General features: G+C 52.6%; 1 protein-coding gene across 2 annotated transcripts; it reads left to right on the top strand.

Annotated features, from left to right (window-relative positions):
• The first annotated feature begins 4795 nt into the window (after positions 1-4795).
• Positions 4796-12363, top strand: Taf1c (TATA-box binding protein associated factor, RNA polymerase I subunit C). 2 transcript variants are annotated; one of them, XM_074055562.1, is made up of 16 exons: positions 4796-4934; positions 6226-6364; positions 7298-7379; positions 7561-7658; positions 7729-7818; positions 7908-7981; positions 8570-8808; positions 8932-9048; positions 9134-9251; positions 9343-9414; positions 9577-9712; positions 9800-9943; positions 10514-10688; positions 10764-10901; positions 10989-11462; positions 11549-12363. In XM_074055562.1, the coding sequence occupies exons 2-16, from the start codon at positions 6227-6229 to the stop codon at positions 11938-11940; spliced, it is 2487 nt and encodes an 828-aa protein (XP_073911663.1). In that variant the 5' UTR covers positions 4796-4934; position 6226; the 3' UTR covers positions 11941-12363. The 2 variants fall into 2 exon arrangements, with proteins under 2 accessions (XP_073911663.1, XP_020023978.2); XM_020168389.2 differs by having other exon boundaries at positions 10989-12363.
• Positions 12364-12550: the final 187 nt, after the last annotated feature.

Genomic DNA, 12550 nt, shown 5'->3' on the forward strand with positions numbered 1-12550 from the left:
TAATTTTAAAAATTTTTAAAAAGAAGAATCCTATTTTTTGTGTGTATGGCCTCAATGGAATGGAATGGAATGAGGCCTCATGGAGAGAAGAGGCCACTGGGCAGTGTTCAGAAATGGCGGCACATAGCCAAGACAGGAGCAGAGTCACCAAATCCAGGTAGCACCCAGAGGCACACCAGCAGCAGGGTCCATGAACAAAGGGTGATACAGTCATACAGTGGAATATTACTCAGCAGTTTAAAAAGAAGCTACTACCACGTGCACAACATGGGCAGGTCCTACAATTCCATTTATACAAAGTTCATGAGCTGGTGAAAGTGATGTGTGGTAATGAGTCACCAGGGTGGTAACTTCTTGAAGAGGGTATTGACTGGTCAGCAGCACCAGGGGATTTTCTTGAGTGGCAGGAATGTTCCCTGTCTTCATCTGGGATGTAGGAACATGGGTTTATACCTATGTGAAAACCCAATGAGCATTTCAAAAGGGAATTGTCCTCCTGGTGCAGATGCCGAATGGGTGTCTTACAAGGGTGTTGAGGTTCAGGCATGGTTAAAGAGATTGTAAACAAGGAGGACAAAGGTGAAGGCACCTCCTCCAGGAAGGCATCTGTTCAATAATTGATCTTGATAAGGCATGCCTGTTTCTTGATCTCTGAACCATTGCTTAAAAATAATTGTTCTTTCTGTCCCTTTTGTTCTGATCTTAATCTGCTGTGCTACGTCCCTTTCTTGCTGACGCCCAGGATATGATTGATTGTTCACAAAAATATTTTTTAGCCACTTGGTGTACTCAATAAAAGCTGCAAGGCATGCTGATTAGAGGAGCTAGTCTTCAGCTGGTTCCCCCTCAGCTTCTCTTCCACAGATTCCTGTGTTCAAGTAATCCTTCATCTCACTTCATGTGTGCTGGTCACAACCCGCCATAAGGGTGATGCAGAATATATTGGTGTGGGCAAACAATGGTCCCCCAAGATGTGCACATCTAGTCCCCAGAGCCTGTCATTTATGATGTTATTTGGCAAGGAAGGATTAAGGTTTCTAATCGGCCAACCTTAAAATAGGGAGACTATTCGGAATTACTGGGGACCCAGTGTAATCACAAGGGCTGTTGTTAAATGGGGACAGAGAAACAGAAGCATTAGAATCAGAGAGATGGCATCACAGGAAAGATTCAACTGGCCAGTCTGCTTTGGAGACAGACAGAAGGGGACATGAACCAACAAAGGCAGGCAGCTTCCAGAAAATGGAAAAGACAAGACAATGGATTCCCTAGAGCCATTTTGATTTCAGTGAGACATGTTGGACTTCTGATCTCTAGAACTGGAAGATACTGTGTTGTCTAAGTCACTTTGTGGTAACTTGTTACAGCAGCAATAGGAAACAGGTTTAAATGGATGTGGTGTTGCATGTTGGTAAACCCATGGTGATCCCAGTCAAGAGGTTGAGGCAGGAAGGTCAGAAGTTCAAGGCCAGCCTGCACTACATAGAGTTGGAGGCCAGCTTGGACTCCATAGTAAGACACTGTCTCAAAATAAATAAATGGTCTGTAGTGGTTTTTTGTAAGCCTAGGTAACCCCAATTTTTTTAATCACAAGCTGTTACAAAAATGTGAATTCTGATTTATTATAAATGGTAATTATCCTTTAAATATATTTTCACCAAAACCATAGAGATGCAGCCTGAGCTCGTCCTGTTGATGGCCATGCACTCCTGGATGACCTAATTGGTAAAGCCCATCCATTCCACTAAGCCAGACTTACTCCCTCTCACAAGGAGTCTGACTTCATTTTCCAATTTAAATGAATATGTTGATATTTTCCCAGGAGAACCATCTCATCTCATTCCCTCTTTCACTGATTGAATATTTACAGAGCACTATTTGGGACGTATTGGGTACTGACCCAGGTGGCACATTTCCTGCCCTTGAAGAGGGACCTCCGAGCTCTGTTCCTGAGGTAGACAGCTAGAAAAGCTACAGCCTAACCAAGAGCTTGAGGTCTCACTGAGACAAGACATCACAGCCAGCAGTGTTTGGTTCTGATTGTCTCTTCTCTTTTGAAAAGATGTTTTATGGGAGGCAGAAAATTTAGGGAAAGTACTCCAGCCAGGTCATGGGAAACAGGTGGCCTCTTTGCACATCATCTCAGGGGAACAGGTTGATCTAGCTCCACCCAGAACTGCCCCCAAAATGTCCCTTTTGAAATAGCATTTTCATCTGGACCTAAACTGGGGCATGCTCACAAAGGCCCCTAATTATAGCTCACTGAAATCACATGAACTGTCAATCACCAAAACCACTCTGAGTATCGCCCAACTCTCTTCCCTTTGCTCACCCCATCCAAACCAAGGCACTGGTGCCCTCAAGCTATAAGTGCTGCTTTGCACTCAGAGCCTGTTTCTCTCCCCCTTCCTTGAGGAATGTGTTTTCCTGCTTTCACCTTCAGCAAAACTCTGCTGCTTCTTTGCAATCTGTGTATCTCCATCCAGTTCTTTGTTTGAGACTCCAAGGACCTGAGATCTCGACGAGGGTCTTCTGAGGACACTTGCTAGTGACAGGAACATAACATACCTACAGAAAAGTGTACAGATCAATGAATTTTCACTCACTGCACACACTCGTGATCTGCACTCAAGTGAAGAAACATAATATTGACAGCCCTCAAAGACCACTTCCCATCATTACTTCCTTACTTGATCTTATAGGATCTCTCTCCCATAGAAGATTTTACAATTACTTTCTTATTCAGCATCATCGTAGGGCAGTGCCCCATCGTGGGGAAACAGTGACTATGAAAAGACCATCTGATTCCAGTTACCTCCTAGATACAATTCATACATACTGAAGTTGGAACCTGCAAATTGATGCTTGAAAACAGGGGTTTTTTACAGTGTGGCCTCTGGACTAGTAGCATCAATTCCACCCAGACTTACCAGGGAACTTATTAGAAATGCAAATTAGTGAGTCACACGGGAGACCTACTGAATCATAAATCTACTGGACCCAGCAAACTGTCCAAGTGATTCTGGTGTACTCTTAAGTTACAAAGCTAATGGACTAGGATAATGGTAATGTCACCAGATGAGGGATGAGGGGGTTCCCTTGGATTCCCAGGTTTTAGAGAACATTGCTGGAACTTGAGATGCACAGGTGAAAAACATTTCAAAGTGCTTTACAACAAGGAGTCTTATAAGGTGGAAGTTTTGGCATGAATTTACTTTAGTGTAACAAGATAAAGTAGGGAGAAGTGGGGGAGAAAGAAACATTTCTGCTCCCCATGCAGAAAATGGGATTAGAAACTCATGATGGTTGTTCTTATCTGTGGCTTCCTACTTTGAGCTGGAGGCTACACTGGTCATGTCTTCTATCAGCCCTTTATCACTAGACAGTGGTTCTGGGTGGCTAAGATGAGTGCTGCTTACTATTTTTAAAACCTGGAGATGTGACCTAGGTGTACAACAAGCAGGAACCACAGGTAAGTTTTAGGACTTCCTTTAGCCAAACATGCCTTCTGTTTTTCTGCCTCTCTACCCATTCATGGAGTTGCAGCTTCCATGTCTCAGACTGATGCAGGCACCTCTTCATGTCTCCCTGTTCTTGTAACATCTAAAAGGTGGGAGAAGGGAGCTACCTGCTGTAGTTGTTTTCAGTTTCTGTAAGAGGTGCTTAAACTGCTTTTGCTGAAAAGCATTGTCTTCTTACTTGGGCCCACAAATTAACTAAAGACAGGAAAAAAGCTTAGCTTTTCCATTGTCCTTTGCTCTGAGCCATTCTTTCCTGTAGCCACCTTGGAATCAAGGAAAGACAGGAATGACCGAAAACTCTTTACGACATGGGATGGAAACTACCTAAAGAAAAACAGAGCCGTGAAGGACAGACCACCCCTCCAAATGAGGACAATTACCTATAATGATTACTCCTAAAGTAGGAGTAATCATGTCTTGGAAACCAGATCCCTCCCTCAAGTGATGACAGTGATCATCTTTCCAGAATCCTTGAAGAACAAGGACTGAGATAATGGTCAATCAAGCCCCACTTGACCACTGGAACACACCTGTGACTGGGGCTGTTTAATTACACATACTTTTTTGTCCCTCGCTCTAGTTCTTTGTCTATTTAAAGCCATAGTTCATGTCTGTACCCTAAAGGTGACTGAAGACGGGCTGAGTGCTTACTCTGCCTCTGCCCACAGCGTGTCCTGGGCCTTGTAATAAATCTTCTTTCTCTGCCCTTCACCATGTCTCTTTATTTGGTGTATAGGTGTGAGTATCCAGACTTGACATGGAGTCAGTAGTTTGGGCTTTGGGTCAAAACTCTGGTTTCATTTCCACTTTCTGGTTCTAATGTCTGAGTCTGGTCCTTTAATATTTATCAATATTTCCTATCTCCTCATCTCTCCGTCCTGCCTCAGATTCACACAAGCGTTTGAGAAGCTCCGCCTCAAGCTGCCCCTAGCTCTGCTCTCCCTGAACCTCTCCCTTTATTCGTAAAAGCCCGTTTTTTAGAATCTAGGACAATCATGGGACTAATACAGCGCTCCTAGTAGGTGCACAGTGTTTTAAGTGAATGGATTTAATCTTCACAACACCCCGTGATATAGAAAATCCGTGGGGCAGAGGTGGGATCTGGAGGCAAGTCAACGCGGGCCCCCAACATGGGACCTGGTGGGATTCATTTCAACTGCCAACGCGCCGCCTCGCCGCCAGTTCCCCCTCCGCCCGGGAGATGGCGCTCGAGGGAGCTCGTGAGGCCGGGCTGGGAGGAGGGACTTCCTGTCTCCCAGGGAGCACTTCCGGTCGGGCACGCCGTTCAGTGAAGGCTGTGGTTGCTGCTCCTTTGTGAGCGCTCAAGCCGGTGTTCCGCTTTCTGGCCCCTTCGTGGCACGTAGGTCAGGCGACACTCTCCCGGAGGGCCATTTCGGCGACAGGCCGGGCCGCGTGAGTGCGGGGCCGGGGATGTCGGGGAGCGTTTGGAGATGCCGCGTGGTTTGGGGGGGGGCTCGGTCCCCGGCGCAGGCTCACGTGTGTCGCCTGGCGTCAAAGCAGACCCGCCAGAGTTCTGCAGCCTCGGGAGTCTCATGGGGACAAGAACTTCTGTCTAAAGCTGGTCCTGCCCGGCCACCCCTGGGAAAACCTCCGGGGAGGGCGGGAGCCCCCCGGGGAAGTCGAGGCAGCTTTTTTCTGAGATCGCGGGCTCCGCTGTGCGTTCCTAGGCTTGTCCCTTCTTCGTATGTACAGCTCTTGTACGTACTGACTGTTAGCCTTGGGGGAATCACCAGGGCTCTGGCATTTAAAACTTCCCTTCCTGTGGGGCTGTTAGAGCAGTTTGAACCCGACAGCTTCATCTGGCTCTGGCAGAAGACAGGGCCAGGGAACTGGGAAAGGCTTCCTGAGTCAAAAAGCTGAAGGACTTTGTAGGTGGGAAGGGATTCTAAGATTAGAGGGGCTGTGCAAAGGCCCTGGGGTGAGGAGCTGCATAGTGCAGAATGCTTAAAGAAGGTTAGTGTGGTTGGAGCCAAAGCACCAGAGATGAGCTGGAGACCTTTCTTGTGTGTGTTTTCCAACCTATATGGACGCAGCATCTCTGAGAGGCGGAGGTGCTCCCTGACCGCCGTGGCTGCTGTCAGTCCTATGAAAGCCACGTTTTCACAGGGTTTCACTGAGCACCTCTTCCTTTCCTGCCGCTGTTCCCTCCCATCAGGAAAAGGAAAGTGGTAGCAGCAGCCAGGCTACATGGACTGAGGAGTGAGCCAGGTACAGTCCCTGCCCTCAGGAAGCTCACAGTCTGGGGAAGGAGATCTGAGCACAGGAGAAGTGACAGCTAGAGCAGGCTGATAGACACTTGGGGGGACCAGTTGCTGGAGCGGTGTGGTGGGCTCTGTAGTGCTGAAGGCTTATACTGAGATTGTGCCAGTGTTTGCTGCGGGAAGTATGGAGAGGTGGTAGTTCACAGCTGGACTCTGGTTAGGTTTAGGCTGCGCCTACCTTCCCAGGGCAGCTATCACGGCAGCTGTGCAACTGCACCCTTGCTGTCACCGTCCCCTCCCTCACAATGAGTGAGTGGTTCTCCTGTTGCCCGGCTACGCCTTGGTGTGAGACGTACACTGGTTTTTACTATTTCTTAACACAGACACTTTGGGGCATTTTTATCCTCCTGGGAACCTTGGGAGCCTTGTTCAGATCACATCTCCAAAGAAGGCCCCTGTGACCTGAGGTGCCTGCTTTCCAGGATGGACTTCCCGAGCTCCCTCCGCCCTGCATTGTTCATGACTGGTCCCCTTGGCATGAGCAGTGTCCCCGACTTGTCCTTTATGTGCAGCTGGAGAGATGTCCTGACCTTGCCAGAGTCTCAGCCCCATAACTCCAAGGTGAGAATGACAGGGCCCCAGCAGCTCCCGGACGGGCCGTTCACTTGTGCCCGGCGAGCATTTATGCCCACTGGCACTGGTAATCTGCTGAGAGGCAAGCCTAGGCAGAGCCCCCTCCCTTGGGGTGCCTTCATAGAGGGTTACTCAGCAGGTGCTATTGGCTGCTCTTTGCTACCTCCCTTTTCTACACACTTCTGTTTCTTTAGGGTCAACAAATGTTTGTTGGGTAGGCCCTGGGAATACAGCTTGCCCTCGTGGAGTGAGTCAGTGGACATAAGCAAGCGAACAGACCAGTGGATAGAGTGATCAATAGCTTTGAATGAAGCCAAAAAGATGCTAGGCTGCTGAAATGGGTAGGCGAGCCTCTGCGTGGGATCATGGGACACCAGCCCAGGACTCTGGTGCCTTAGGAAGGACACTGGCTCTTTGCTCAGGGTCCTGAGCTATCTTGTTTAGGGTTAGCCGGACAAGTAGATGAGTAAATAAAAAGAGATTCTAGGAGCCGTGCTAGCTGGCCCTTTTGTTCCCTGCATGTTTGAGCTGAGAGGTCTCAAGCCAGGCCAGCAGAGGGAGGGGGAGTGGCTGTAAGGTGGAGTAGAATTAGGTGGGATTTGTTTTGGCCAGTAACATTGTTAGGGGCTTCTGTGAGAGCCAGTGTGGGTGGAGGTCAGAAACACACTTGAGTCAGTGCCTGGGTTCAAATCCCAGCTCTTCTCTTTACTGGTTCTGTCACTTGGGACAAGTGACAGCTTCCCCATGCATCAGTTTCCACATTAACAGAACGACCATGACAGTTGGACCAAGTTTGTGGGGTTGTTGCGAATTGTCTTTTATTAAGACAATCTCATGCATAGATCCTGACTCACACAGATCAACAGTCTCATGCACAGATCAGCAACTCACTGTTGTTACCACTGGTTGTATTTCCTCCAGGATGGGGCTCTGCAGTTGGTGAAGGATCTGTTATGGGAGCCAGCAACTCCAGGACCCCTACCCCTGCTGCCTCCTGGTCCTGGTAAGGGTCTCATTCCTCTGGACCCCCTCCAATGGCCCCACCTGTCACTGTCTGGCTCAGGATTTTCCCTTACCCTGCTGGTAGCTTGAGCATCCCCTAGGCCCCCAGATACCTTCAGTGACCTGGCCCCCAGCCTCACTTCCATACATTACCAGTGTTCCCCAATCTCTTCTTCCCTCAGATCCCTGGGACCCTGGCGTGACTGCCCGGGATGTCCTTTTCCGAGGAGCTTACCACTACCGGAAGCAGCCCCAAGTTGTGCTGGATGTTACTGAACAGGTGGGTGACCTCACGATACACAGTGCTGCATAGCCTGTGCTGTGCATAGTGACCTGACCTCCTTCCACAGCTCAGTAGGTTCCTGTGGGATCATGGGGACATAGCCTTTGCACCGCTAGGAAAGCTGATGCTGGAGAATTTCAAACTGGAGGGACGCCGGGTGAGTGACCCCTGGCTGGCCAGGAAAAGGGCCCCCTCCTCACTCCATAAATCTAAGGAATGCGAATTTGACATGGCCTTTCCATGCAGAGCCACTCTAAGAAGATGACAGTAGTCAGTGTGAAGAGACTGCTACAGGACCTCGGTGGACATCAGCCCTGGGGGCAAGTGTCTAGTAAGAAAGGATGGGATGTGGATAGGCCTAGCTGGTGGTGGGGATGTGGAGGGAGCTGGGATGTGATCCAGGTTTCCATCACAGTTTGCTTCCCTACTCTATGCACATGAGCCATACTTCCTTATACAAAATAGCCCAAGGAGAAAACAGTCTGTGCATGGATATCAGGCATGGCTGCATCCAGGTGTTTGAGTAATGTTAATAGCAGGAGGCTGTGTCTCTTTCTAGTTTTTCATCTACTTCCCTCTGCCTGACTTAACTCCTAGAAAGACTTTTCAAGTGCCAGCAAGATGGCTTATGATTCCAAGGAAAGAGTCAGTGTCCTTACTGAGGCTCCAGAAGTCCCAGACAGGACTTTGGTTGGCTTGCTGGGGTCTCACGCCCATCTGTGAACAAGTCATGTGCAGGGGCCATGGAGTGCACTCCCAGGTCTGGGGCATGGGAGCAGGGTGGTTTCCCAAATGAAGAACTTCTAGGTAGATAGAAATATGTGCTTCATACCTGGCCTCCCATGGGTGGTTCCCTCCAAGCCCCCTGCAAAGTTGCACCAGTATGACCCTCTGCTGTCCTGCCCCAGGTGTCCCTGGGCTTACCTCAGCCACCGGCAGCGCCGCTTCTCCCTCCTCGGGGGCCCAGTCCTGAGCAGGGCTGTGTCAAGCCTCCTGGGGCAGCTGCTGCATGAGGAACTGGCCCTGCGGTGGGAGCAGCTGCTGCTGGACGAGGCCTTCACTGGAGGCGCCTTGGCCTGGATTCCTGGCCGAACTGCAGAGGCCGGGCAGCTGGTCTTCCCTGCTGGAGGTGCTCTGGACAGGCTACGTATCCTTTCTCACTGTGTGGAGATCCCATGGTGGAAGAAGTGCTTCTGGCCTAGCCAGGGAAGGGCAGGAAGCTGGGGCTTGCAGTGGCCAAAGCCCATGTGATCCTTAGCCAGAGGCTCAGAGTTCCAGGAGGTTAGTCTGACCTCAGGTGGCAACCCCCAGGTCCTAGGGGATCCTGGATGCATCCAGCTCCGTGGACCTGTCCGGCAAGTGGTAACCTCCACCATCCAGGGAGAAAGTAAGGCCCTCAGCACCTTCCTCCTCTGTCCCTGACCCGCTGCCTGGCCTTGAGCCTGACCTCTCAGCCCCTCTTCCCTCCTCAGCGCTGCTGGCTGTCCGCTCTGACTACCACTGTGCTGTGTGGAAGGTTGGCAAGCAGGGGTGCCCAGCCCTTCTTCAGGTGCTACAGGTCAGGAAGGGCGCCACCGGGATTAGTTTCAGGTGAGGGTGACTCAGGCTGGGTGGCATGGAAGTGGCCTGGGAGAAGAGCCAGCAGCCCAGCGTCAGCCACACCACTGCCCTATTCCCACAGCCCTCACCTTCCCGGGGAGCTGGCCATCTGCAGCCGCTCTGGAGCCGTGTGTCTGTGGACCCCCCAGGATGGGTAATGCCCTTTCCCTACAAGCCCTGAACCCCAGCAAGCGGAACCAGGCTGCTGCTCTGGTCAGTTGTCCTGACCTGGGGCCAGCCTCCCAATCTGCCTCCCAGCCCCTCACCCCCTTTACTCTCCACCCCCTGTGCCCACACCTGCCCCATCTTTCCCAAGACTGCAGCAAGTCTACAAGGACCCTGATACCCTTGTGTTCCGGGACCCTTCTCCCTGGCGCTGGGCAGACTTTACTGCCCACCCTCGGGTGCTGACTGTGGGTGACCGCACTGGCGTGAAGATGATCGACACTCAGGTATGGGGTCAGGGTCAGAGACATCCACCGTGGTATGAGAAGCTGCAGAGCCAGTGAGTGGAGCAGCTGACCCTGTGTTCTCCCCAGGGCCCCCCAGGCTGTGGGCTGCTGCTTTTCCGTGGAGGAGCAGAGGCGTCCTGTCAGAAAGGGGAACGTGTGCTGCTTGCTCAGTACCTAGGCCATTCGGGTTCTGGATCTTTCTCTCCCACTGTGCACCTCATCTGTACTCAGGTGAGTGAGATATGCACCACCCCCCCCAGTCTAGCCCAAGGCCAGGCTTCATGCACAACATGGTATCTTAGTCTGATACCTGAACATTCCTAGCAAGTGGTCAGCTGGCAGAGATGGCCTCTTGAAGGAGTGGCGTCCTAGTAAGTGTCAAGGTGGGCTAGGGGTGAAGCTAGTGAGAACAGGCATCAGGCCTGTGCACTGGTGCAAAGCCAGGTAAGTCCTGTTGTGTGCAGAGCCTAGGAGGGCCGAGGATGGGATGCTTGAGGGTCTGCCCTTGGCCTGCCTGTGCCGCAGCAGGGACTCTGGATGTTAGGGGTGTCTCAAACATGGGCTTCGGGAGGTATAGGTTTGGGTGTGGGAAGGCTGGGTAGACCTTCTTCTAAGAACCTTCCCATTTGTGCCAGTCATCTTCCACAATGGTGTGGCCTACTCTGTTCACTTTTGTCCTGGGCTGGGCAGCAGAGGAATGGTGCTCAGAGGCTGCTCTCCCTAGGGCATCCTGAGAGCCATGTAGCCAGCTGTCTCCAGGTGTCAGCCATGCCCTCCTCCCCCTCCCTTTTTGGGCCCCAGTTCTCTCTCTACCTGATGGATGAGCGCCTCCCCCTAGTGCCAATGCTGAAGTGGGACCATGGCCTGCCCTCTGCTCCCCTGCTGGCCTGCCTGCTGCCTCCTGCTGGACCCAGCTGCCCACAGCCCCTGCTTCTCGGGGCCCAGGGCGGGCAGCTGCAGCTCCTGCACATCACAGGTGAGTTGGCTGTGGGAGGCATGTGAGGAGACATGGTGCTAGAGCCATGGATCTAGCTGTCTGTCCTTCCTCCAGGAGACGGGGCCTCCATGACCCGGCTGGCAGGGCCCCCCCAGTCTCTGCCCTCCAGCACTGACTCCCTGTCTGCCTTTCCCCTGTTGGAGCCCAAGAGCCAGCGGCAACTGCAAGAGCGTCTGGAAGCCCCAACCATAGGTATGCTGGATGGGAGGAAGCTGAGGGTATTTGGGGGAGGGGGAGAGGGGCACCAAGCCTTGCTGGTCATTGCCGTTCCCTCTCTAGGTCTGGCTGCTGCCATCCCACCCTGTGCCTCTGTGCCGGGCCTGTCACTCTTCCAGCTCTCAGCAGCTGGGGATGTCTTCTATCAGCACCTCTGCCTCCATGCAGCCTCAAGCCTTGGAGGAGATGCAGAATCGCCGGGTGACCCCAGGCCTGAGTGCCTTCCCCCCAGTGCAACAGTGTGCCCCTTGGACCAGTCACCCACACCCTACTGGACCCCCCAGGCCACTGCCCACTGCAGTCGCTGGCTGGAGGCCCTGCTACAGGTACCTCCTGTGTCCCCCACATGGGCTGCACCCACCTTCTCCCACCGCCAGCTGCTGAGACGCCTGGAGCTGCAGCAGAGCAATGGGAGAGTGGTACAGTCTCTCCGGACAGCCATGGCTGAAGGGCAGCTCCTGCAGCGCAGGGACCTCAGCTCGCTCCCGGCAGCAGAGCCGCCCCCTGCGCCAGAGTCGGACCTGCAGGATGAGCTCAGTGAGCGTTTGGGGGAAGCCTGGGAAGGCCGAGGGGCTGCTTGGTGGGAGAGACAGCAGGGCAGAAACTCGGGACCTGGCAAACAGGCCAAGCGACCCAAGCGCCGGACTCAGCTATCCAGTACCTTCTCCTCGCTCACGAGCTGCTTGGATCTACCAGAAACCAACAGCAGCCCTCGCCACCCAGACCAGACCCCATCAGAGGCCGGGACACAGGGTGTCCAGCCAGAGAGCCAGCAGACCCTTTGGGACTACATGGCCAAGCTGCCACTTCAGGACACCCCAAGGTGTGCCATCATGTCCCCCTCCCAGGCCTCCAGCATCCAGGCCACTCCCTCCTTGCAGCAGACACCCGTCCTCTCTGGCTGCAAACCCCTCCGGAAGAAGCCACGCATGGGCTTCTGAGGGCATGGGGAAGGTGCCTCCAGGGTACAGAGCTTCTACCTCTTGTGACCGTGGGAGATCTAGAAGTGGTTTAGAGCGAAGTCCAAGAAATGGGTGATAGGACAGTCTGAGCTTTGTACAGGGCCTGCAGATGGTTCCAGAACAAGAAGCCCAGTGAAGGTTCTGTGTTGAGAGCTGGTGTTACCAGGATTCCCTGTAGGCCACGGGGCGGGCCATGCTAGTGCCCCCAATGTTTGATAGGGGTGGGATGAGCCCCTGGCAGTGCCTCACAAGTAACTGCCCAGTGCAGGACAGCAGTCACTGACACGGGTATGTTGTGTTGGGTACAGTCTGCTTGGGTCCTACTGTGCTTAAGACGCTCCAGGCTCTACTAAGTAAACCTGTCCTCTGAGGGTTAGCCTCCCATCCCCCCCCCAGCTCTCCAGGTCCATGCACACAGCTCCACTCCATCCATCATGGAGAATCCCACTTGGGGTTGTACAGGTGACAGGTTGATGCGTGGATATTAAAATGTTTATTTTACTAAAATTTATGCTGTAAGTAAACATGGGAAAGTGATGTGGTCCCAAACATGGAAGACTGAGGGGTGCAAAGGTACATGGGCTACCCATGCACCTATCACAGTGAAGGCCCCAGAGCAGTGGCCCTCTGGGAGGAAGGGGCGACCTGCGTCCTCTGCCTGCC

The sequence above is a fragment of the Castor canadensis genome, chromosome 15 (assembly GCF_047511655.1).
Source record: "Castor canadensis chromosome 15, mCasCan1.hap1v2, whole genome shotgun sequence".
Taxonomy (NCBI): Eukaryota; Metazoa; Chordata; class Mammalia; order Rodentia; family Castoridae; genus Castor; species Castor canadensis.

Coding starts and splice junctions, on each gene's coding strand:
- Taf1c (XM_020168389.2), top strand. CDS start 6,227: ATGGACTTCCCGAGCTCCCTCCGCCCTGCATTGTTCATGACTGGTCCC. Junction 7,819..7,907: donor TCAAACTGGAGGGACGCCGG/GTGAGTGACCCC, acceptor CTTTCCATGCAG/AGCCACTCTAAGAAGATGAC. Junction 7,982..8,569: donor GGTGGACATCAGCCCTGGGG/GCAAGTGTCTAG, acceptor GTCCTGCCCCAG/GTGTCCCTGGGCTTACCTCA.